This window comes from Podarcis bocagei (genome assembly GCF_964188305.1).
Source record: "Podarcis bocagei genome assembly, chromosome: 15".
Lineage (NCBI taxonomy): Eukaryota > Metazoa > Chordata > Lepidosauria > Squamata > Lacertidae > Podarcis > Podarcis bocagei.
This window is the reverse complement of record NC_138141.1, coordinates 19472833-19499478: the sequence shown is the minus strand read 5'-3', so window position 1 is coordinate 19499478 and position 26646 is coordinate 19472833. Positions and strand designations below refer to the sequence as shown.

General features: G+C 41.9%; 1 protein-coding gene across 3 annotated transcripts in view; it reads right to left on the bottom strand.

Annotated features, from left to right (window-relative positions):
• USP28 (ubiquitin specific peptidase 28) overlaps nucleotides 1–22625 on the bottom strand; it is a 33811-nt gene extending 11186 nt beyond the window's left edge. For all 3 annotated transcript variants that reach the window (XM_081172473.1, XM_081172474.1, XM_081172475.1), the window contains exons 1-17: nucleotides 22475–22625; nucleotides 16107–16184; nucleotides 15334–15466; nucleotides 14537–14654; nucleotides 13805–13967; nucleotides 12699–12785; nucleotides 12071–12208; nucleotides 10975–11048; nucleotides 10024–10103; nucleotides 8999–9147; nucleotides 7149–7276; nucleotides 6874–6969; nucleotides 5762–5926; nucleotides 5182–5393; nucleotides 3659–3729; nucleotides 2476–2707; nucleotides 387–575 (exon numbers count right to left, since the gene is read on the bottom strand). In XM_081172473.1, the coding sequence (XP_081028599.1) occupies nucleotides 387–575; nucleotides 2476–2707; nucleotides 3659–3729; nucleotides 5182–5393; nucleotides 5762–5926; nucleotides 6874–6969; nucleotides 7149–7276; nucleotides 8999–9147; nucleotides 10024–10103; nucleotides 10975–11048; nucleotides 12071–12208; nucleotides 12699–12785; nucleotides 13805–13967; nucleotides 14537–14654; nucleotides 15334–15466; nucleotides 16107–16184; nucleotides 22475–22537 (2176 nt within the window). In that variant the 5' untranslated portion in view covers nucleotides 22538–22625. The remainder of the gene's footprint in view (nucleotides 1–386; nucleotides 576–2475; nucleotides 2708–3658; nucleotides 3730–5181; nucleotides 5394–5761; nucleotides 5927–6873; nucleotides 6970–7148; nucleotides 7277–8998; nucleotides 9148–10023; nucleotides 10104–10974; nucleotides 11049–12070; nucleotides 12209–12698; nucleotides 12786–13804; nucleotides 13968–14536; nucleotides 14655–15333; nucleotides 15467–16106; nucleotides 16185–22474) is intronic.
• Between the last annotated feature and the right edge of the window lie 4021 nt (nucleotides 22626–26646).

Here is a 26646-nt window from a genome sequence, read left to right as displayed (position 1 = left end):
GAGGGCAAAGATTTATATTCTACCTTTTGAGCAATGCTCCCAATGAACGGGACAAAAACAGCAGCCTGTGTCTTATAAGTAATGCATTAATAAATCTGGAAGAATAAAAAGATAACAAGGCTGGTGCCAAGGATCATCCCTAGTGAGGAAATTCTACAGATAGCAACCAATCTGCATTACCTCTAAATGGCATGGGCTTTGGAAGAACCTCTGAAAATCATCTCAATACATGGGGCAAGTCAATATGGGAGGTAAAGTCCACACAGGGCTTCTTATAGAAATTTAAGCACCAGGACTGTCTCATCACTCTCAGCAATCCAGTAAGTCAGAGGGCTGAACAACCGGCATTGGGAGAGGCATGCAAAGAGATTGACTGCTTTTCTCACCTTGTCCCAAGTCAGAAGAGAGGTCCTGAGACTCTGCTGGTGATGACTGATCCATCTGCGTCATCTTGCTCGACTGCTCCTCCCACTCTGCCACCTCTTGTTCAAGCCTCCAGTTGTCTTCTTGGATGTAGTGCTGGAGCTCCAGAGGCAGAGATTCCACTTCTCTCTGGGTCTGCCCATTAACATAATCTAATCAAAGGGAAAATATCCAGAAGGTGCTGGTGCTCGTTTGCCCCTTGCATCCTACCTCTGAATACTTGTCGGGCTCACTATTAAACCAAGACACTTTGTGAAAGAATAGCCTACAGTGAAACCTTTGTTTATTAATACTACGGGTCACCCCTAATTATCTGAGCACCTTGGATAGAAGTTGCAGACAGTTATAGAAATGGATTTGGGTTTACACACCACCCTATGGGGGGGAGGGGGCTACACATCCACGGGACATGGGTGGCACTGTGGTCTATACCAGAGCCTCTTGGGCTTGCCAATCAGAAGGTTGGCGGTTCGAATCCCTGCGATGGAGTGAGCTCCTGTTGCTCTGTCCCAGCCCCTGCCAACCTAACAGTTTGAAAGCATGCCAGTGTAAATAAATAGGTATTAATGCGGCGGGAAGGTAAACAGCGTTTCCGTACATTCTGGTTTCTGTCATGGTGTTCCGTTGTGCCAGAAGCAGTTTAGTCATGCTGGCGACATGACCTGGAAAGCTCCCTGTGGACAAACACCGGCTCCCTCGGCCTGAAAGTGAGATGAGCGCTGCAACCTCATAGTTGTCTTTGACTGGACTTAACCATCCAGGGGTTCTTTACCTTTTACACATCCACACACCTACTGCTAAGGCTCAAAATGCAAATGATGTACAAAGGGACCTAGGGAAGGCCCCAACTTCTCCCAAACCATTAGCTCCTAATTTATTACTCCTCTGCTCTGTCAACCCATCAATGCCTGGAGGATTCTTTCAGCTTCTTATCAAACCTTATGGTTATCCTGGTCCACGTCTACATTTAAATTGGGGTAGGGTTGGTTGGAATGGAATTTTATTAAGATGATCTCTGTGCTGCCTTTTGATCCAGAACAATCCTGAACGGGAGATACAAATAAACTGAAGCTGCTTCTATCCCAAACACACACAACTGGTATGGGGTTTAGCGCCAGTATAGTTAAAGAATGTCAGAAGCAGGACCTGAGAGACCAGGATTCAGAACCCAGCTGGACCATGAAGCTCAACTGGGTTATCTCGGGCCAGTTACTAGGTCTCTCAGCCTAACCTCTCTCATAGGGTTGTTGTGAGGTTAAAAATGGAAGGATGAGCACTATACAGGACACCTGGAGCTCCTTAGAGTGAAGATGGGGAATGCATGTAGGAAGTAGGGAAAATAAAATACCTCATTTCAATCCAACTGGCACCCAATGATGGTTTCCAACTGCCAGCATTCAGGGCAAAGACGGTGAGAGGTGGTGAGAGATCAGCTGGACTACTTAGGTGTGCTTCACACCACCTCCCAAACCCCAATGGACTAGATGTCTTTTCAGTGTTCCAGAGAAAAGGAGGAAGATGCCATGAGAGATGGCAATGGTCAACTGCTTGCCTGCATGCTCTTTACTTGTTCATCTTTTTACCCTGCACAAGCTAATTTTCTGAATAGAGCATCAGGTATCTGAATAGAGCATATCATCAACCTAAAGGAAGCATGTACTGGGCTAAGCCAACATCTCTGTCCCCATATGGATGTTGGCTGTTACTTTGGCCCAGTTAGGATTACTCTCAGCACTCACTCCTGCATTGCAGAAGGAGGTCAAGACATCCTCTCTCTCGTGATTTCAAACAGCATTAAATGCAGGCTAGACATCTTACACTCCAGTACTGTACCCTTTTTACTGTACCATTTCTATAAACAACTAGATGCGTCTAGAAAAACAGTTGCTTAGAAGAGATCACTTAGCCCAAACCCCAAGTCCCTACAGACCTTCCCATACAATCAAGAATCAACCATGAGCCACAAGCAGGGACTGGGTGCATTGCAGAAAAGTGCTTACAGAACCAATAGCTCAAGATCACTCAGACAAGTAAGCATTTCAAAGTCCTTACCAGCAGCAGCAAAGTGTGGTAGCTTTTTATTTATGTACATCAGGCAGTAGGCACTGGCGTTCCTCAGGCCTCCAAAAGAGTCCCTCTCCAGTTCTTCCCAAGACGACTCTGTCACAGAGATGTCATTATACTTGAGCCAGCTTTTTCGGGGCTGGTTGTAGATGTAGGCCCAGTAATGGCCAGCGTTGGCCTGGCCTTCATGGACCAAGACAGCATGCAAGTGGTAAGGGACCTGCAAAATATGCACACACATACACAACAGGCTTATTTTTAGCAGGTGAAGTAACATGACCTCAGGCCAGATTCAGCCAGGCACATTCCCAGCTGTTGTGCCTGTTAAGAACTATCCATTCATACAATCCTGGCTTCACACAGAGAGGGACAGATTCTTTTCTTCCCAGAGTAATATGGTTTTAGTTGGCAGAAAGCGGTGCTTCGGAGTCATTGTGACAAGTGTGAACTTTAAGGGTCAAAGCCCGACTACCCAGAAAACACTTGGCAGACTGACACAGAGGATTACAAACCATTTATTGGAAAAAACCAAGATTATACAAAGTAACTCCACTAATGTGATGGCAGAATCTTGAAACCCAAGCCTTTTAAGATGAGGAGCCAAGAGGCAGACACTGTATAATCCAAGACACACCCAGCATTTGATTCATTACATGCTGGAGGAAAAGGGCAGAAATACCTCTAAGCATGAAAGAAGCAGCTCTCCGTCTTTCAGCAAGGTACAGTATCTGAACGGTCCTAGTAATGTATTTTGAAGGGGTAAGGAGAGAAAACTGAACCAACTCCACCAGTTATTAATATTTACAACAGCATCTACAGCTCACTGAAACAAGCACAGGAAATAGCGTAAGGTAGAAAAATGGAAAGTGCCTGTGTCTAAGAACAAGTTTTAATGAATCCCATTAGCAATACCATTCCACAGCAAGGTAATTTCATTATTTGCAGGATATCATATAGAATCCAAATGCCTGCTTGAAAAGGCTGGGCTTTAGTAAACTAGTTTTACGTGGACAGATCAGAGAATTACTTTAGGTTCAACAATACAATAAGATGATATTGCTTTCAAGAAAACTGTAAATGAACTCAATTAACAGCATGCACTGCCAGCATGTACCAGTGCTAGCACAAGAAGAGAAAAACATAATCTCAACAAAAAGTCAAAATATCCTACCTGATGAAGCAAAGGATCCGAGTACATCTGGTCAATAGATTGGGAAAGCAGTGCAATAGAAGCATTCAGGTCTGTTAATCAAAACAATTCAATACTTATGTTTGATCTTGCGTTAACTGTTAAGCATTTCTAGGACACAGGCAACACAAATATCTACCCACATTCAAATCCATGCACTGCTGCATGACAAGCAGTTTCTGGCTGCCTTGAAGGAGGCACCAGTGCACCCATTCTTTGAAAGTTCTCCCTGGACAATCTTAATAACTCTCAGCCCACATGCCTCGTTCCTTAGGGAAGTAATTAACAGGGAGTGGCCTCTCAACTCCAGACATTCTTGGAAGAAACTGATTATCTAGAAGACCCACTCCAGCCTGAAATTAGGCCTTCATCAGAAGAAAGATGGAGAAGTGCAGCTCTGTTGATTCTCCTCAATCTCTCAGTGGCTTTTGATACTACTAACCACACCATTCTTCAAGAGCAGCTTCAGAGAATGACGTTGGAAGCTTTGATTTACAGTAGTTCAGCTCCTATTTCCAAAACTCTATTCACACAAAGGTACTGGGTGATGATTTCGCCCAAGCATTTCACTAAATAAGTGCCCTTGGTTCAGCTGCTGTAGCTTTGTTAGTATATTGTCCATTTTCACATTTACTGTATTTGAATGTCACATCCCACTCTGGGATTGGGTGAACAATGAAGAATGGGTTAGAAATTACTTCCATTTATAAAGAAAATAATCATGAAAATTGCCAAGGCTATTGATGTTTTGTGAAGAATACGGTTACCTGCAGAAGTCTCAATTGCTGTGGAGGTTTAATAGACAAAAGTGTGCAGGCAGATTAAGAGCAGGCTGCATTTAAAGTATTTATTTCTTGCCTTTCAGCAGGTCTCTAAAGCAGCTGATAATCAAGTGAAAACTGCATCACATATAATAGGATACAGGCTCCTCCAGCTCAGAGTCTGCATCCTACAATATGCCAACACTTACTAAGCTTTCAAACGTCAAATGAAGCAAGCAGATGAAATAACTGAATTTAGAATAAGCATGTTTCCATGAAAGTTGACACTGTTTATTTTGCATTGGCATGGGGCAGAGAATGAACAGCCCTGAACATACCCAATGAAAGTCAGTGACTCTAGCTCCAACTGAAAGTTGTTGTTGTTGTTAATTTCTGTCCACCTTTCACCATAAGCTCCCAGGACCATTTAAAATACAGTAAAAGCTTACAATTTAAAAAACAAAAAACAAACGCAATACAGTGGTACCTTGGTTATCAAACTCAATCCATTCTGAAAGTCCATTCGACTTCCAAAACATTCAGAAACCAAGGTGTGGCTTCTGATTGACTGATTAGCCCTAGAAACGATACCGACAGCCAAAATGGGTGTTTGGCTTCCGAAAAGCATTTGCAAACTGGAATACTTCCAGGTTTGTGGCGTTTGGGAGCCAATTTATTTGTCAACTAAGCCATTCAGGAACCAAGGTACCACTGTAATAGGGAGGGCACTATCTGGGCACAGACCTTTTATGTCTTGTTCAACCTCTTCTCTCCATCGTTGCAGGCAGGCCACAACAAGACTTATTTCATCCTTTGTGATCTCACGAGGGACATGGTCTTCTGGCACCTTCACAGGAAGTCTGGGAAACTGGAGGGGTTTGTTGTTTGGTTCCTGGTGAGATGTGGCTAGGGCAGAGGCTACGTCCTTGGCACTTTCAGCTTGTGTTACTGTCACCCTACTAAGAGAAGGATAGAAAGATAATCAATGCTACAGTTCCCAGCAAATGGAAACCAACACTTCTCTGAACTCAGCAGCCACCTAATGAGCTATAGTATGATGCTTTTTTGGCCAAAGACCCCCCCCCCCCAAAGAAGCTTACATCAAGTTACAGCAATTTGAATCGCTGACATGTTATTTTTCTCATTTTAAATCAACCCCGATGGAAAACCAACCTCTGTCAGAATGGCATCACTCAGCTTTCAACCAAGTCCTTCATTGGAAATATGGAAAGCAAGGAAATGGAAAGGATATATAAAAGGATCCCAAGATTTCTGGAGTCAAGGTGAGGCTGCAAATGATATCTTAGGAAAATCAGTTCTTTACCTGCTTTGCGTTGGAGGAGTCTCTGAAGTTTGGCATTCAGCTACTGGTGTCAAGTCTTGAGTGCAGGGGGCAGCCCCGGGCAGCCTAGTACCTGCAAATTCAAGAACATACTGCAGCATGTCTGGCAAAGGGAAGCGGCTGGCACCAGAACCGTATCTTGTGTACCTAAAGAGAGTAAATCAAAGAGAATTATGACATGTTATTTATATCCTACTTTATAAAAACACCAATTAAGTTTATTGAATCCCTGTATACTTTAAATAATTCTAACGGGATCAAAGCTACAATAGTTATTTAAGGAAGCATTAGCGACCAATTGGGCTTTCCCTTTAAATATCTGGCATATGCCCAAGTACTACTGTAAATCTAATTTAAATTTTAACTACCAAGAAAAACTGCATGATAAACTACCACTGAAAGTTGGATTCTATAACGTCAGGCATAATAACCCAAGAAGGAAGAGGCATCTGTTTGTAGGCCTTTCTAAAAGTCAGTCAACACGCATGGAGACCACTTCCTTGAACATAAGATGGGCCCCAAAACAAGCAGTGTTAATTAGTGCAGTATTTGCCTATATTACCCAACAGTAACATAAAGTAAAAGTTATTGTTCATGGTGGAATGCCAAGGACCAGTTAAGGAACTTATTGTGTCTCAACTACAAGCCACTGTTACTCAGCCATGAGAAGCTTAACAGCCAAGCCTTCAATCCATGTCCTTGTATGTGTGTGTCCAATGCTGGATAAAAGCTTGCCCTCTTCAGGAAATTTGCTTTGGACACATCCAGCAGCTATAATAAATGTGGCTAGATAGAAGCAGTATGTAGTCATATGACCCTTTGTGGGCTGGAGAATAGGGAGAAGTCATAGAAAGCTTTTCCTTGCCACTCTGAGAGATCATTGAAATGACTGGAGAGATGTGGAGGCTCCCGCCAAGATTGCACTCACAGATCCCAAACTGAGTGAAAAACACACCAGTCCAATGCGTTCATATTAATTACATGTGGGAAAAGGTGATATAGACACTGCTGCTCTAATCATGGACTGACCACCATACATAACAGTCTGAATATGGAAACATGAAGTTTTGTAGTTCGAAAAGCTGACCACCTACCTTTCCAATTTCTGTTGTAGAACCATTATCTGATCCTTCAGTTTCTTGATCTTTTCTCTTTTGGCTTGAACAAGCTTTTTGTTACCATACAGGAACCTAAAGGAGAAACACTTATTTGTGTGGTCTCTTTTTGTAGCATCAATCCTCCCATTCAAAAGTACACATGAATCATTATGAAGACTGATGCAGTCATGCCAATATTACTCTAGCAGGCCTTGAGGGTAAAGTCTGATGCTCTGAGCTTTTGCATATGATACTACCAGTTAACATCTCACCTGTCCATATAAATTATCTGTGGAAATTCTAGCTTGTTGTGTATCTTCTCTGGCTGCCCAAGCGACTGATTGAACTCAAAACGGGAAAGTTCAAAAGTCAACACGGGAGGAAGTTTTGTAAACCAGCGCTGGAACACACAAAAAAAGGTTTTAGGACAGGAGAAGGATACTAGACTTTCTTCATGTAATTTTCAAGCAGCTTCAAGCAGGACTTAATTACAGAAAATATGTAAGACACCAGAGATCTCACCATATCTATCGACCATAGGAAGTCATGCACCATACCCAGGGGGGAGGGGGCGGTCCATGTATGTTATTTTGTACATTTAGTTATAAGCTATTTCTGAATACTGATTTTAAAGTCAAGCTGAGCCCACCTTAAATTGCTGGGTGTGTACAAAGGCAATGTTACAGAGCAACCCAAACAAGCCTTACAATCACAACTAAAAACTGCCAAGTCGGAAACTGTTTCAAATAGACACTGAGCAGAAGAGTTTTCTAGCTGCTGATATTAAAATCCACAATGGAAATATCCTGCCAATGGTTCCATCTTCTAAGCTTTTAATAGCCTTCTGGCATCTAGAGCTAGACAAAGCTTGCATGATAAAATATAAATAAATCACACCCTCTGTTTAGAGCTATTTGTAATTAGTTGGCCTGATGCACTTTTTAAAAGTTATCCTAGTTGCCACAACTTTTACCTTGGCAGTTGAATGTAACATAGGGACATTTAAAATAAATAAATCTATGTTTCTTAAAAAGCAATCCTTATTCTTTAATCCTACAAAAGCTGATAATTTAACTATAGACGAGAAAGCAGAACTAACTCCTATTAACTGAACAGAGTGAGAGCATTCCTGACTATTCCCAACACATCAGCCTCCTAAAGCCTTCTTTGCAATGTGAACAGAAAGGTTCCGATTTAAGACGCAGTTCTAAGATGGCTGGAGATATACAAAAAAGACTTAAAGGGTTAAGTAAAAAATTGCCTGTGGCTAAGATTTTTGCTTTTAAGCTTCCTGGGATCCTAAACTACGGAGCTGAAATCACTCAAGATGATTTGCCTTACAGTGAAGCCCTGGGAGATTAGGTGGGTAATTTAGAAAACCTGACATTATTTTCAACATAGAGCCAATCAGCTCTATCAAGGAACATCACATGCTGCAGAAGAAAGTACCAATATTGCACAGATGGACCTTAAACAGCAGCAGAGTCTCCTTTCATTCAACTGCCTGCCAGAATGCAAAACTTTATTTTTCATTCTTTGCCATGTGTTCATAAACAATTCTTATAAAGAGAGATGCTTTAGGTAGTTTAAAGTAGTTCTGAACAGCTTTCAAATATGTCTAAGCAGCATATGATTGGGTCATGATTTAAATCAAAAAGCAGAAAGAGCAAGATAGGTGGAGGCAGAAGATTTTTAATTTTTTTAGAATGAAAATGAAAAGTGTAGTGTACACGAAGAGGGAAAAGATGAATTACAAAAAAAAAAGCATACCATAAAGTTAAGAACTGTACTTTTACCCTCCGAAAATATGGAGGCAGTGGTTCCTCCCTACTCGGGTACGGGTAGGCTTCAATAGAAAGAGAAACACTTTATCACACTTATACATAATAAGCAGACCCTTTTACTGCAAGGTAAATGCTGGACAGGTTATGTGGGAAGTCAGCAATTATACAACCCAGGCATGCTAGCTTTGATGAACATGTCAGCCACGAAATACTGTACACTTAACTATTCCCACGTAAAATGTGAGCTTCACAATACTTTTTACAATTTCTCATTTGGGATCATGTTTGTCTTTTCTCTGTTGCCTGTACGTAAAATTGATGAATCGTGTAGAACTAACCTCTTGCCCATACTTCACTGACTGATTAGATGACGACGGTTCAGTCTCCCCCTCTACCATGGCGCCTTCCAAACATCCATGCAAGTTCTTATAACCATTTACCTGCAGGGGGTACTGGCCAAATGTCTCTATTTTGGAAAAGGTCTTGCCTGAACATGAAAGGAGAAAAGTCAAAAGCCAGCTTTTCATAAAACCAAGCACACACCAGAATATCTCTTTACAGATATATCTAGATATTGCAAAGAGGTTTTTATTAAAGCTAAGCCAAACAAGGGTTTTGGTTTTTTTTCAACTGACTGGTCAATATAAACATATTACAGTTTTTAATAAGCCTTCAGCACAGTGCAATGGCTCTATAGATTTTGCTGGGAGCTGCCCAGAGTGGCTGGGGCAACCCAGTAAGATAAGTGGCATATAAATTAATAATTCTTATTCTTTCCTACTTTTTCCTGATTTAGGGCCAATATTAATAACAAAATTGGGAATATTGCAAGTATTCCTTACATTCTCATCGCATGTGGATAACATATGAGGATATTAGTTTTGTATTTTTTGGTAAGATTTTTTTTTTGTAATAGTCAAGATTAGTGATAGTTCTCTCATGAACATATAAACTTCCTAGTGATGCAGTTCACCGAACCTTCCAAGGCAGGGAGAGTCACACATTTCTGCATATGAGTGAACAGCATGCATGACTGCTTGCTTCAGAATTTAAGAAGTAGAAATCTACAAGAACAAAATATTGCTGTGAACCCACCGTCAATTCCTTGGAGTGCTCCTGTTCAAGGCTCTAGCCCTTGGAAATGATCTTCATAACCATGGTAATTGAGCACTTTCATTAATTTCAATAGTAAGCTAATGTGGATATTTAAATGTCCCACTACTGACCTAAGAGGGAGCTGCAAATGCTTAATTTTGCTTGGACTGCGGCCAAAACAGACCTATCTGCAACAGTGCCCAGATAGAGTCCAGCTAAGGACACAAATCAATGTAAAGAGGATTAAATTAACACCCTTCTACCTTACCTTCATGAATACCTTCAGTAAGGAAAGTTCCATAAAAAAGCTGAACCATTGGGTTCTCAGATTTGTCCTGTGAGTTACCACTGCAGAAATCAATCAATCAAATAAAGACATGACAAATTCATTGGACTCAGGAATACAAAGTGATTTTTTAAAAACAAAGACCAAGGCTTTTATCAACAATCCTTAGGTGCCTGAAAATGGAATAAAATGACAGGTGGCCTGTATAAAAGGACAGGGGATATGAACTTGAAATATGCAGTTATCAGTTTGTTAGAAAACTATGGTTTAGGCCTAGGTCCCACTCAGACAGGAGACCTTTGCCAAGGCTGCAGATGATGGAATCATGTGATGGAATGTTCCTCTATATAACAGATTCCATGCTCCACCCAAAACTAGCGTGTTAGCAAGGAGGGCAGGCTAGAACTGTTCTCCCCAAATGAACCAGTCTTCTACAGGCAGGGAATTCGTCCCCCTCCCCTGTGAGAAAGCATTTCATCCCGTGAGCTTTCTCCTGTAGTCTAAAGTGACATAGCCCGGAATATTCAGAGCCTCAAACACTGTTTCAGATACTCACGTTCTGCCATACTGACTCTAGCTATTATGAAAATGATGCTTCCCAAGTTTCAACAGACAGTTTAGCTACAAAAGCAAACTATGTCAAGCTCCTAGAGTCATAGGAAGTTGAACAGGGAGCTATTAATACGGGCAACTTACATGATTTGGAATGCCCCATTTGCTTAGAAAGTTTATCATGTATTGAAATATGAACTAGAGCTTCTTGCTTAATTCAAGATCTCTTCCCCACCACCTAAACAAGCTGCAGCACATGGTAGGAAATATTGCTATAATTTCACAATGTTAAATGCTACCCTATTCTCAATGGAAAGAAGGAAAGGGTATTCAATGATGTGTCATATACCAAACTTATTGTTCAAGTTTCTCCAGACTCACTTAACGTTCACAGCCAGCTGAAAAGCATCCTCCAACCAATCCAGAAGTTTGTGGGTGAACTCACTCACATCTTGCTAGAAGAAAGACAAGACACTTAATGCCAAAATGCTAATTACCAGCAAGTTTAGTCTGTTGTTTTTAGCAACTACTGTTTTTGCATCGTGTTTGCAACAGAACCCACTGTTCCTATTCTTGTGAGCTGTAACACAGAGACTGACTGAATACATGCATAAATAAAGAGAGGCATCTCAAGGCACATATGCACAGGAAGAGCCATCAGACTAATGCAGAATGCGGCAGCTAGACTGGTGAATGGGAGTGACCACCAAGACCATATAACACTGGTCCTAAAAGAACTACATTGGCTCCCAGTAGGTTTCTGAGCACAATTCAAAGTGTTGGTGCTGACCTTTAAAGCCCTAAACAGCCTTGGCCCAGTATACCTGAAGGAGTGTCTCCACCCCCTCGTTCAGCCCAGACACTGAGGTCGTGTGCCGAGGGCCTTCTGGCAGTTCCCTCACTGCAAGAAGTGAGATTAAGGGAACCAGGCAGAGGGCCTTCTTGGTGGTGGTGCCCGCCCTGTGTACCACCCTTCCATCAGATGTCAAGGAAATAAACAACTATCTGACTTTTAGAAGACATCTGAAGGCAGCCCTGTTTAGGGAAGTTTTTAATGTTTGATGTTTTATCGTGTTTTAATATTCTGCTGGGAAACCCAGCCAGATGGGCGGGTTATAAATATTAAAATTGTTATTATCATCACCATCATCACCACACTAGTTAGCTACACACAAACCACTCTGATCTTTTAGCAGAGGCCAACTAAATTTTGACAAGGTTCTCTTCAAGCACAAGCAAATAGGTCCGGGATGATTCCCAGAATCCTCATAAGGTAATAGCTGGGAAAGGGGGAAGACAAAGGGAAGCCTCCTGCCCCAAGCCACTTTAAGCATGTCTTCATGGTGGGGCTCAGGGACTAGAAAACATCCCATCTAAGATGTAGGGAGAGAGGTTGAGATGCCTCTGCTATGTTTTAAAGTCACACACCCACTTTATAGATCACAATCAAGGTTGGTGGCACAACCATCCTAATTACCTGCTGCTCCTCAGGTGAACTGAACGCACATCTGAGACGGTCCAGGGCTGCGGAAGGGTCTACAAATTTACAGGGTGTTCCCAGCATTAAAGCAAAGAGATACTGAAGTTCCTGCATGAACGCGATGTTCCTCTTTTTCTGAATGAAAAAGCACAATGAATTGCAGAAATGACAACCTGAGCAATCCATTGTAACAGGAGCTAGCATTTTACCAACAGAAATAGCACAGAGGTCAAGATTGCTGATGGCAAAGGCAAGGTATAAACAAAGAAAAGGACAAGTACTGGGAAGCTGCCCATTTAGTTCTCAGGGCAATATTCAAGGAGGCTGAGAGGTTTGGAAACATTGAAAGTAAGCAGTTAGAGAACGCCTAATGTATTACAATGCAAAAATGTTTAAGAATATTCATACACAGTCCCTTACTCTGCCTGAAATAATAAACTAGATATTGAAGAAAGCATGATACCAGCTGTGGCAAAACAAATTAGCCTCAAACTCTGAAGCCAGTTTCAAACCAAGTACATGTTTTAGATTCATAAACTTATCAAAATCAGCCAGGTTCATTCTAATTTTAGACTGTACAACTACAAGAAAATGAGCAACCTGACCTTGTTCAGACAGCACTTACGCTTTGGCTTTGACAATTTTCCAGTACGCTCTCTGGAAGGGAGTAGCTAAGAACCAACCGGCGGAATTCTGGCAGCTGGAAGAGAGACTGACAAAAACCCTTAAATTAAACCACTGCCTCATCTGATCAAAGCAAGACTGTAATTGGATCTCAGTTCAGAACACAACACTCTTTGTAGGCCAGCGTTCATGATAAGTTCAAAGGCTATGCGTTTCCTACACATTTTTTGATGTCACAGAAGCATGTACACTGTGCAGAGACAAACTGCTGCTCTGAAGTGGACCTTAATCATGGCAACAGAAAGATGTTGGCATGTGCTCAGCTCTCCCACTAAAGCCAGTGAAACATACAAAGCACTCCCAATCCTACTGACTTTTAGAAAACATCTGAAGGCAGCCCTGTTTAGGGAGGCTTTTAATGTTTGATGTTTTATTGTGCTTTTAATTCTGTTGGGAGCTGCCCAAAGTGGCTGGGGAAACCCAGCCAGGTGGGTAGGGTATAAATAATAAATAAATAAATTATTATTAATACCATTATTACTGGACCCCATGGCAAATAGGCATCGGAGAGAGCATGACACCATCTTCTCCCATGAGAAGGCCAGGGTCTCTCTCTCTCTCTCACACACCAACTCTTATATAAAAAAGTACTGGTTTATTTAAAAGTACTTCAAAGGCACTTAAAAAACAACAACCCTAAGCAGTGTATAAATAGTATAAAACATCATAAAAGCAGCATCCAATTTTATGGATCAGGGAAAGAATGTACAAGGGTTCTTGGGCTTTTAACTCCACCATTTGACCAGCAGGAAATAGCTGACTCCGTATAGGAAACATGAGGTAGTCTTGGGGCAGGGGAATAGAGCAATAATGACTGTACTCACTCTAATTGTGAGCTATGCTATACTATACCCCCCAGGGCAGTGAAGTTGTGTTATACCATGCCCCCATGGCAGTCAGTTTGTGACTAGTGCCCACAGCACTCAATCACAATTTGAATGTACCCAATGGCTCAAGTAATCTCAGAGTCCAGCAACATCTAGAGGGCCACAAGTTCTCCATTTTGCCCCAGCAGATGGCACTCAAGAACTAGAGGCGCCATCTTACCTGTATGACTGCACTGAACCAGCAAGTATTTCCAATGTTTTTCATCCCTACTGGCCAGTCACCTGCTCTCCTCCACTCACTCTGGGCAGCAGTCTCTCCCCAGACATCACACCGTTTCCGTTTGGACCGATTGTTGCTTTCAGCCACACTTGGTTCATAAACTCTGCCAGGGAACACAAATCGACAAGTCAGCGACAAAAATTACATTGTATTAGGGTTGTGCTCACACAAAACTCCCCATGTTTCTGATTGGAAACCGCAAAACTGAAGAGTAGCTATATTTAACCCACCCACAATTAACAGCATAGGCTGTTGTGGTCAGCTGTAGAGGTGTTGTGGCAGGGCACACCTTTGTGGGCTGATTTTTGATCATATTCTGTAGGGATCAGATTACATTATCTGGGATAACAATGGAATGCGGCAGGCGGAGGACCAGACTGTGTGGGAGATGTACAAGAGGAGAACATCTTGCTGACCTGAACACAACCTGGGTAAACAGTGCCAATAAAGACCATTCTTCGACAGTGTGATAAAATATAGTCCAAGGCGCTTCACAGATACTAAGGGAGTAAATATGGCGATGACACGGGTATCTACTGCCCCTTCTGTGCTGACTGGTGTATTGTTTTACTGTTTGGTTGTTTGCTGCCCATGGATCTTTAGAAGAAAGGGCAGGATAGGAATTTGATAACAACATGCACAAAGAAAAGAAAAAGGCAGAGCACAGCATACACATTCACTGTTGCATCTGGATCTTTCTCTACAACTTGAACACTTGGAAAATCAAGGGCTCCAGAAGAAACTGCTTCCTGCAGATTAGCTTCATCATCTTCTGTTGCTTCAGCTGGACCTGGAAACCAAAGTGGCTATCACTATTTAAGTAGAGTGAAGGTGCCCCTCACAAAACCAGTCCAAGACACAGCATTTTACTGGTTTTCAAACAGGGAGGCAACAGTTTAAAAGCAAAACACTGCATAGGCATTTTCAAACTTCCCCATCTGATGCTTTCCAAAAGCACTGGCAAAGACAAACTCCAAATACCACCCAAACACAGAGGCTTTCTATGGACAATTAAACTTGGACCGTCATGTTAAGACAATGGTTTTCAAACTCACTCCAATGATGAGGACACACATCTCACAGATGGTCAAAGCAGTTTAATCCAGATTTTGACTGGAGGACTGTGTGAAACTGAAGTGTCTGGAGTTCTAGATGAGGGCCTGGCTTGCAGCCAGCCACATGTAAGCTCATTTCCCATCTAACAGAATTAATGTGCTCTCATCCATGTAACCATATAATTACAAAAACACTGTTCCTATTGCTATCTCATCGCAATGTTTCCGTTTCAATCTATTGCCCCTTCATCCAATTGTTAATGGGTCCATACTTGTCTTTCATTAGCCCCAGCAAAGTGTCTCTTTATAAATGGGAGCCTATAGCTCAAGTTTTCACAACCTATATATAGCATTCCCAAAAAATGCATCCAACTGTGGCAAGAATATTTCAGGTAAAGGCAAGAAGTCACCTACTGGTTTCCTGATTTTTGCCGACTGCACTTCCTTCACTGTCAGATGGTTCTGCAGCAACGGCTTCTTGCCCTGACTCTTTAGCGTGGTGTTCTGTGAGGAAACTAACGGCTTGAATTAAGTTTCCATCAGCAGCCTAAGGACAAAGAACAAAGCATTTGTGCAACACGGGAAGAAAATATGTACAGGACAAAGTATTTCAGGTCAACAATTGCTTATGCAGGACACTCACTGGAAAAATTAAGATTTAAAGTACAGTGCAATTCCCATCCTGCCCTGTCTATACACTATTCTAAAGAGATGTGGGGTCCAGCTTTAAAGAAGGGCAATGAAAATGAAAAGAGCATTTCAAACAGGAACCACATTTTCATACATGCTCCTAAAAGGGTCCTATTATATCCTGAGCTAGGAGAGGCTCAGTAAATGGTAGTGATCCTTTCCGGAAATGCAATACAAGTGCAAGATAATGCCCACTAAAAAGCTCTCTCTGCTTTCTTCTTATTCGAACTTGAAGCAAATGTGACATGTTTAAGATGGTGCTTTTAAAGGTCAGGAGTGGCAGCGTGGACAGCTGTCTTTATACTGTTGTTTTTCCTGGCTTGAAGCAATCCCTTTGGGGAAACATGGCTGCCTCTGCTGGCTCTACTGGGTCAGCACAAAGAGTGCCAAGAGCACAGCTAGAACACAGGCAGAGGCAGAGGAAAAGTGCTTGGTGAGCAGGTCTGACATTCATAGTGCAACAACCAGTGCTACCAAAATGGCAGAAGAATACTTACCTTCAGGGCTGTGTGGAGGAACAAAGGATCCTGAATGCCTGTGATCTCTCTGAGCTGGTTGATGAGCACATTGCCATTCTACAGTCACACGGGACAAAGAAAGTACATGTCAATAAGGGAATAACAATAGAATACTTACAGTGAGGGAATACCAACATTGTAGACCAGCCTTCTCCAATCCAGTGCCCTGGTGATGTTGCTGGACTACAGCTCCCATCAGCCTTCACCATGGCCACACAGGCTGGGCTGATGGAAGATGGAGTCTATCAACATCTGGAGGGTGGGTACCAGGCTGGGGAAAGTTGAAACATCAGCACAGTTCACACATGAGCTAGAGCTAATGAGTCAATAACCATGCATACGCCTAAGCTTGAACTGTGAAGAAAAAAATTACAATCCCCAAATCAAGATTTACATCCAAAACAAGTGACCATGGTTTTTTGTTTGTTTTGTTTTGTTCCTAAACCATGAACTGTAGCCAGGGTTTGATCTTGGCTTATCAACTGCAGTTTGAGAAAAGCACATCACGCCCTAGGCTGGACATGCAGCTAAGCCAGAAAGTGTGGTTTGTTTCTTCTGCATACAAGGAAGGAGGGCAGACCAATGGCTCTATGCGTGAAGCACAAAAAGGGAAAGTTCAATGGTTGCCTCCACAGGTCAATGTACCTTTCTGGACCTTTCTAGATGAAGACATGCCATTAAGCATTCTGTCCAACTCAAAAGTTTACAGTCTCCAAATACCAGTAGACATCAATACATTTAAATGCAACATGTTCCATTTTATGCCTCAGTGAAAGCTAGCATGTGCCCTTTAAAGGAGGAATTATAGCCAGGCCTAAGCAATACCAGTTCAAATATCCCTTTACCAGGGCGAGGGACCAGCAGTCTACATATTTATTCTACCAAAAAGCAGCAGCATATGCTATCAGACGTAAGCAGTCCAGGAATTTGCAGGGGTTTGATGAGGAGCTATTTTAAGCTGGCTGCACATGCCATTTAGGTTTGTCATTTCTCACTTACAACAAGGTGCCAAAGATATACAGCATGCTAGACCCTCTCCAAACTGCCCTGTAACCAGTTGGCTGGTGGAGTTAGCATGATCTAGCTTTTCTCTCTTAAAAAACAGAGACATAACCTTGCCGACTAAGGTCCGTATAGTTAAAGCTATGGTTTCCCCAGTAGTGATGTATGGAAGTGAGAGCTGGACCATAAAGAAGGCTGATCGCCGAAGAATTGATGCTTTTGAATTACGTATCCATTCTGAAGGAAATCAGCCCTGAGTGCTCACTGGAAGGACAGATCCTGAAGCTGCGGCTCCAATACTCTGGCCACCTCATGAGAAGAGAAGACTCCCTGGAAAAGACCCTGATGTTAGGAAGATTGAGGGCACAAGAAGGGGATGACAGAGGACGAGATGGTTGGACAGTATTCTTGAAGCTACTAACATGCGTTTGACAAAACTGTGGGAGGCAGTGGAAGACAGAAGTGTCTGGCGTGCTCTGGTCCATGGGGTCATGAAGAGTCGGACACAACTAAACAACAACAACAACACAGCTTTTCTTCACTCTAGAGGTTCTATGAAGTAGGCAAGCAGACTAAGGAGTAGTTGCATAGCAGCATCTAGGGTCAAATTACTCCAAATTGGTACCCTTGGATGCGAAGGGGATCCATTCCGGAGCCCCATTCACATCCTGAGTAGAACATAAGACGCGTCTGCGCGGGTCGCGTTTCGCTGCTTCCGCGCATGACGTCATTTTGAGCATCTGTGCATGCACGAGCGGCAAAGCCCGGAAGTAACGCGTTCTTTTACTTCCGGGTCGCCGTGGAGCATAACTTGAAAACGCTCAACCTGAAGCACATTTAACCGAAGGTGTGACTGTATAATATTCTACACTGATAAATTTCCATTCAGGTAATGAGAAGAAAAAGAAGTCAGGAACCAGGTCTCATTAATTCCCAAGGGCTAAAAAGTTATCTGGTCCTTTTTATCAAAATATGAAAAAGGCATGCAAATTCACCTATTAACAAACCAAGCTGGGCCCAAATACCGGAGATCAAATAGCTGATTTTCAGAAAAGTTTGGCTAGCATTCAGAAAGGGTGGATATTCAACATTTTTAAACAGCAAGAAAAACAGGTAAAGACAAACTGAATGGTAAAGAACCCCCTTACTCAGATACTGGCAATTATGAATCTCACATCCAGAGTCCCAGAAGGAAATTAAAATACAGTTTAGGAATCATTACATTATACATAATTATCCCACTCTCACTATGTTCACGCAACCCCTCTCCCCCAAGAAGGGTATACTCCAGATGCAAAGACATCATTCAAGTTCCAACTTATTTAGATCAGTTTATGTCCCTAAGGCACCCTGTTAAATTATTTGTCAGGTACTGGTTTCTTTTTTAAAAACAAATTGAAATATTTATAGGCTGCCCTTAAGGGCCGAAATTCTCACCAAGACAATTTCCAAAAAATATCAGAATAGAACAGTAAAATCAGCACTAAAGAAGCATCTAGCTCAATAAAATACTAATCACGGGAATATCATTCACTGAGTGTCACACACAACTCTTCAACATCCAATGGCACACAGCAAGTCATTTTTGTAATACTGGGAACACCATCATTCTGTGAAGATGTTATAAGCCTGCCAAAAAGCTGTCTGCTCCTCAGAAAATAATTTGACATCATCATGACAGATAATTAAAATTAGTATTAGACTATGATTAATATTCACTGTAACAAGCAACTATGAAAGGAATTTCATTACCCAGAGGTTTAGTAAGTTTTATTTTAAGTTCAGTGACAAAGCTGACCTACCACTGGTTGGTCAAACCACATTGGTAGTTGTTAATAACTATTAGTGAAAACTATGTACTTCTGTTTAGAAGAGTGAAGGCCAGACCCAAATATGGCTTTGTTAATCTTTTAAAAATCTGTAACAATTATCTATCTTTCTTTCTTAAAGGAAACTTAGATCCATTGAGGTGACTAGGAAACATCTTTTTTTTTATAAGATATTTATTAAGATTTTTTAAAGATATTACAATACAAAATGAATAAACATGATTAAAAACCACTCCATTTTTCTATTACTTATTTTCCTTAGCTTGTTTCCCGGACCTCCTCACACCTCCCTTTTTTGTATTCCAGTTCAATTTGTTGGCTCAGCAAATCCTTACCCTTTTTGTTTATCCTAATCTTTGGTCTTAAAATAGTAACATTAGATTTTTCCCTATTAACAACCCATTTTTCATATTCCCTTAAAGCATTACAGCTGGAAACCACTTAATTTCTATCCAACATCATTCTAACATTCACTAATTTTACAATATTTCTGTAGATAGTCTTTAAATTTCTTCCAATCTTCTTCCACCGACTCTTCTCCCTGGTCTCGGATTCTGCCAGTCATTTCTGCCAGTTCCATATAGTCCATCAGCCTCATCTGCCATTCTTCCAGAGTGGGTAAATCTTGTGTCTTCCAATACTTTGCAATGAGTATTCTTGCTGCTGTTGTAGCGTACATAAAAAAAGTTCTATCCTTCTTTAGCACCAATTGGCCGACTATGCCCAGGAGGAAGGCCTCTGGTTTCTTCAAGAAGGTATATTTAAATACCTTTTTCAGTTCATTATATATCATTTCCCGGAAAGCCTTAATCCTTGGGCACGTCCACCAAAGGTGAAAGAATGTACCTTCAGTTTCTTTACATTTCCAACATTTATTATCGGGCAAATGATAGATTTTTGCAAGCTTGACTGGGGTCATGTACCACCTGTAAATCATTTTCATAATATTCTCTTTCAAGGCATTACATGCCGTAAACTTCATACCTGTGGTCCACAACTGTTCCCAGTCAGCAAACATAATGTTATGTCCAACATCTTGTGCCCATTTAATCATAGCAGATTTCACCGTTTCATCCTGAGTATTCCATTTCAACAGCAAGTTATACATTTTTGACAAAATCTTAGTTTTAGGTTCTAACAGTTGTTTCTAATTTTGATTTTTCCACCTGGAAACCAATTTTCTTATCGAAATTATATGTCTCCATTATCTGATAATAATGAAGCAAGTCTCGCACTTTGTTTTTTAAGTTCTCAAAACTCTTCAATTTCAATCTATCTCCGTCTTGTTCCAAAATTTCCCAATATTTCGGCCATTTGGCCTCCATATTGAGCTTTTTCAGAGCTTTTGCTTCCATCGGTGACAACCACCTTGGAGTTTTATTTTCCAATAAGTCCTTGTATCTTATCCAGACATTAAACAATGCTTTGACTAGGAAACATCTTAAGTTCAAGTAAATAAAAAATATTTATAGTTATCAGATTCACAAGCTTCATTTGGTACCACAAAATGGGTTGCCAGGCCAAAAACAAATCCTGCTCATCACCTGTATGTTTTATCTAACTGTTTATTTTATTCATTTGATTTATATCATGCCCATCTCCTGAAGTGGCCCAGGACACCAGGCACAACAATGATAAAACATTAAAAAGCAATCTAAAAACAGTTCCTTCCAACGATCTTGGGATGGCCAAGAACAGTATATTTCAGTCATCTGAATAAATATTCATTCCCGAATAAAAAGGAATGTTTTAAAATTTCTCCTGAAAGCCAATGATAAGAGATAGAAAAGTTCCTCATTAGGGATGACATTCCAAAAATGGTAAACTGACACTGAAAAGACCCTGTCAAAGGTTAACAACCAGGCAGCCCTGAGTGGCACCACCACCAATAAGGTCTCACCTGCCAATTGTAGGGTCAGACATAGTGGATAGGCTTCATACGCAAGGACTAATACTTTGAATTTGGCCTGGTAGGTCATTGCCAACCACTGTAGCACATTCAGGACCAGTGATCCCATAGTCCAATTGGGTTGCCCACTTAGCAGCCTAGCAGCAACTTTTCCCACTAAGTGTATAGACATCTTATCCTGACATAAATGAAACAAAGACAGTCTTAACAGGAGCAAAAAAGTCATATGCACCACAAATTTAAGGGATGGTTGTATTACCAGGGCATCACCACCACAAGCAGCAATCCAACCACAGGGTTTGCTACCTATGTACAGATAAAGTCACAGCTACCTTTTTCAAACAGCACCACTAGCAGCAGCACATTTCAGTGTGCAAAGTGGATCTTGCATAGCTGAATTTTTGCCACTGAAATCCACAAGACAGAATCAACAGATCTGCAATATTCCTACGTATCAGAGCGAGCTCATGACTACTGCTTGCCGCTTGCCCAGCTGAACTTTCCTATAAAAACCAAGCAAAGTCTTTACTACTTTCACTGGGCCCAAAGTCCTCAGAGAGTTCTAGAGCAATGTAAGAACACCACCTTAAAATCACACATCTAGAATCCATTTACAGCAGCCATAAATTTTAATTATCCCCCTACCCACAGTGATGCGGGAATGCCGAAAGGGGATTCTGAGGAGCAGCAAGGGAGGTTCATATCTATAAATGTCAAAGGTGCACGAGAAACGCAAAACCCAGCTGACGAAAGAAAAGTGTATACAAAACTAACAGATACACCATGAAGACATGCATCTCTGAGGTGTGTGAAAGGAAAAACAGCAAGCAAGTATTAAGATACTTTAAGTAGTTTAGAGAAGAGCGGGGCTTTCCCCCCTCCCCACTGGAAAGCACCAGAACTCAGTTCAAGCACCTCTCAGGTGGCTGCCACTGCCATTATAAGAGAACAAGGGTGAGTTACGGCATCTCTTTTTCTAGAAAAATAGCACTTTTAAAAAGTGTCTGCAGGGGAGGCAAAAAACCCCGCCTCATCTCGCAATAAACTGATTCGTAGCACCTGAAATTTCTTCCTTCCTCTTTGTTTGCCTGCTAATGATACGACCCCACTTTCAGAGTTTTCCGTTTAGGGGAACAGAAGACGCACAAAGAAAAAAGTCCTGTAAACCCATAAAGGCCCTCCTCTTCTTCTGCCACTTACAGCTTCATCCATCAAGTATCTAGGGTGTTCTATTTAGGGCGCTCAAAGCACACTTCTACACGCAATATTGAACCAGCAGACTTTTTTGTGTTTACAGGAAAAGGTTATATAAATAGGTGACCAGCGATGAATATAACAGCAATAAATAATAATCGCAATACTAATGAATATTGCTAATATTAACGGCTATATCTGTTTATATACAGACTGAGCCCTGGGGTGGGTTTTTTTTTTTTTGGAGGGGGGGAGGATAGAAGGGGGAAGGCAGAGAAGTGAAAAGGCAAAGAGGCGCGGGTTTCTTCCCTCTCCCCAGTATACCGTCGCGGGTGGCAGACCAAGGTAGGCGACCCAACTCGGACTCTCTCTCACGAACCGCCCCACCCCCGGACAGGCCCCCAATCCCTCACCCGTCCTTGGCTCTCGACGGCAGCCGCGCCCCCCTCCTGGGCCTGCTGCAGCTCGGCCGTCATCGCGCCCGCCGCCGCCGCCGCCTCCTCCTCAGCCACCACAGAGGCGGCCCGAGCTCTCCGCTCTCCACGCTCGCCGCAAACCGCCGCCCACGCCAAGCCCCGCCCACGCCGCCGACCTATCAGCGCGCGGCAGAGGGCGACGCACGCCGCCCCTCACCCAAACGAAAAACAAATATTTCCGAAAAGAGGAGCGCGCGCGAGAGAGAGAGGGCGTGTCGGGTTCGAGCCTCCTCCGGCCGCGCCCCCCCCTCGGAGCGAGGTGCGCATGCCCACGAGAGAGCTTTTTTTACCTAGCTCCTCTTCCCGTTCCTTTTGGCTGAGCGGGAGCCGAATCCCGCGCGGGTCGCTCCGCCTCGCGGCCGCTTCGCTCCCGACGACGAGTCGCCTTCGCTCGAGGCGGCCGGTAATAGTCCGCATTCCCTCCCCCCCCCCCACCCGCTAAACGTGAGGCGAAAGTTTTAAATCTCGTCCTCAGATACAGTATATTTACTTCAGTTCTTCTAATACGCTGCATTCATTAAATATTTATGCACGTCAGAATGGGTTTCTGTCAGGGTGGATTTGATTTAAATCAAATCGATTTAAATCACGATTTAAATCACTAGTCAGTAAGAATTGATTTAAATCATTAGTCAGTGAGACTTGATTTCAATCATTTTTTTCACAGAAAGACTCATTCTTGCTGGTGTAATCTTAATATTTACAACCAGATGAAGGTTTCATATTTGGAATAATAAATTTTCAGAGTGGTTTTTACAGTTACATCAAAAATTACTGATTTGGTTATACTATTAGAAATACATAGACAGTTAATTATGAAATTATTGTTTATATTTGGACAACTTTTCTGCTATACTTTATTGGAAGGAGAAAGGTAATCATTTCCTTAATAGCAATTCAAACAATTTATTTAACTAAAACAATAGCATAGCATATGTATCCATGTTTGTTAACTGATGTGGTTAAACGACTAAAAAAACAGACTTGAGTTTTTGCACACATGAAAAATTTTAATCCTTATTTCCTGATGAATAGCCTTTGGACTATAATGTAACTTAAATAAAAAACTATCTTTAGATAGATTCCCCCCCACCCCCCAAGCATTATTCGGACTGAAATCCCCAGGTGTCAGAAAAGGTTATTTATGTATGCCCACTACTGGGGCCCGTGTTTTGATAGCCCCCAAATGGAAAATGAGTGAGGTCCCTCCCAACCAAAGAAGAATGGCAGCTTAAGTTGACAGAATATGCACAACTTGGAAACTTAACCTATAGAATAAGAGAAGAAGAAGAACGTATGTTTAGAGAAGATTGGAAAACGTTTATTTAATATATGGGGGGAAATTGTGTACACCTGAAAACGCTGTCAGCGTTAAGATAAATTCAACAGTGTAAATAAGTTTTGATGGATGCAATAATGGAATACTGAATAGTATAGTTTTTGTAAAATATGCAGAGATTTATGATATGTAAATGAACCATGGAAAGAGAAGAAGGAATGTCCTTGATATCTTAAGGATGTAAAAATGAGTATTCTAAATGGCAAAACAGAAATTTTAATTAAAAATTGTATTCAAAAATAATAATGGAGATACAGTGGATGCTCGGCTTGCGAACGTGATCCGTGCGGGAGGCACGTTTGCAACCCACAGTGTCCGCAACCCGCAGTGTCACGTCTGCACATGCGCGGGTTGTGATTTGGCGTTTATGCACTTCTGCGCATGCGCGAGCACCGAAACCCGGAAGTAACCCGAAAACCCCCGAAAAACACGCAACCTGAAGCATCTGTAACCCAAGGTATGACTCTCTCTCTCTGTGTGTGTCTGTCTGTCTATCTATCTATCTATCTCTATATCTCCATTCAACACAAGACCCTTCAGGGCGGTGGGGAGTTTGAAACAACAGGGGTTGTGTGCCTACTGCAGTTTTAAAACACCCTCTCATTTTGGAAAGAGGGACACGTCATGGCCAGCCTACAACCTTCTATTGAGATGCAGCTGGACTCCAAGTCCCATCATGCCGTATCAGTGGTTACACTGGCTGGGGCTAATGGGAGTTGGAGTCCAGCATCATTTCGAGGGAGCCCTATGTGGGAAAACTGGATCAAGGATCCAGAGAGTTGCGAAGAAGTAGGGGTGGGGTGGGGATCTGGGGGAATATTGACGGATTAGTGGGGAAAGGATGCAGGGAATATTTATGGCTTCAGTACCCAGCGGCTTTTTACAGATAATAACACTTAACATTTAAAGCACATTCAGCACCCGTTTATAGCACATGACTTCACAGGAACTGTATTTTCCTCTCCTAGAGCTACAATTCCCAACACCCTCAACAAACTACAGTTCCCAAGATTTTTTTTGTGGGAGTGGTATGACATCCTATGCCCTTTTAAAATGTGGGGTTTGGGGTGCGCGCGTTATTGGGCTGTTGTTTTTATTTTGATTATATATTTAGTGGTTTTATATTTTGTTTTTGTTATGTGAACCCACCTGAGACTTCTAGGTATAGGGCAATATATGAATTCAATAAATAATAATTAATAATATGGTGTTGATCCATCCTCTCCCCGCCCCTTGCTTAACACCCAGTATGGTGAAGCATTCTAGTGGACTCAAGTGTTTTATCACTATTTTGGAACCATTTTGTTGGTTGTAATAAAGAGGCTTTGGAATTTTCCAAAATAAAAATGTCAATTTAACCCAGAGCCATGTACTGTATTGTAATCTATCTCTTTTCCTCTGCTTAGCTTATTTAGTGTGTTTCTCTCTGTTAAAAGCTTATCTATTTGGCATGCGGAGGATTGGCAAATAAGCACCCCAGGAGATGACATTATCATCCCTTCTGTGAATTAAATAGTAGTGCTTCATCCCTGTCTCCCGCAGCTCTGCTACAGCACTGACCAGGTCTCAGGTGTGTTTCTGCTTATCTTGCCAGGAACAGGCCATTGCTCACACATTCTTAAAAAAAATATTTATTGCTTTTACATCTCATTTTTCTCTCCAAAGAGCTCGAGGTGGTAAATGAGGTTTCCCCCTCCTCATTTAATCTTCACAACAGCCCTGTGAGGTAGGCTAGACTAAGAAGCATTGTCTGGCCCCAGGTTCACTCAGTGAGCCTCATGGCTGAGTGGGGATTTGAATCCTGGTCCGACACTCTATCCATTACACAACATAGTGGCTCTCTTTGCATGCGGAAGGTCTCATGTTCAAACCATGGCATCCCTAGGCAGGGCTAGAAGAGACCCCACCTACAAGCCCTGACTCTCTTTCGTACTTCCTAATGTAATTATATTATTTTATAATAATAGATTGACTGTTATTGAAACATCCCAAAACATACACTTTGATAAAAATAAATAAATATGCTTTTAGGCACCATGTGATCAGTGTGATCAGGGTTGCAAGAGAATGGCCAACCGCCATTTTGGGGAAATGTCTCCTACAAATTTAAAGAAGCTCCACGGTCTCCAAACCCATTTTTGTGGCCCAATTTTAAAATGCTGGTTTTAACCCTTGATGGCCTGGAACCAGGATATCTAAGACACGGCCTTCTTCCACATACACTGACCTGAATCTTGAGATCCACTTCAGGGGTCCTGCTCTGGGTTCCCCTATCAAGTGAAGTGATTCAATAACAAAATAATGAATCCTCCGATTAAAATCACACAACAAATGGCACCTAAAATGAAAGCAGGACATGCTGTGTTACCATCCCATCATTTATCAGACAGCAAATCACACACACCAGAAAAATCCGATTTGGCCCCCAGATGGCACTCTGACTATGCAAAATGTGCATGGCAGCAGTAGCTTTGCAAAAACTTTAAGGATAACAAATTACGGTAATTCTGAACAGGACAGGGGTATATTTTGAATATTAAAACATGCGGCAGGTCCACTAAATGGTTTCTACACACTTACCCTTTCCATATGCCTCTGGGCAGCTTTGCACTGGCTCCCAATTTGTTTCCAAAGTGCTGGATTTGACCTTTAAAACTGCCTTGTCTCACTATCCATGCATTGGTTCATTCAACAGAGGGCTTTTTCCAGCTGTCACCGCCTCCTAATGTAAGGTGGGTACTTATTGGCGACCTCCACATTATAAAATTCT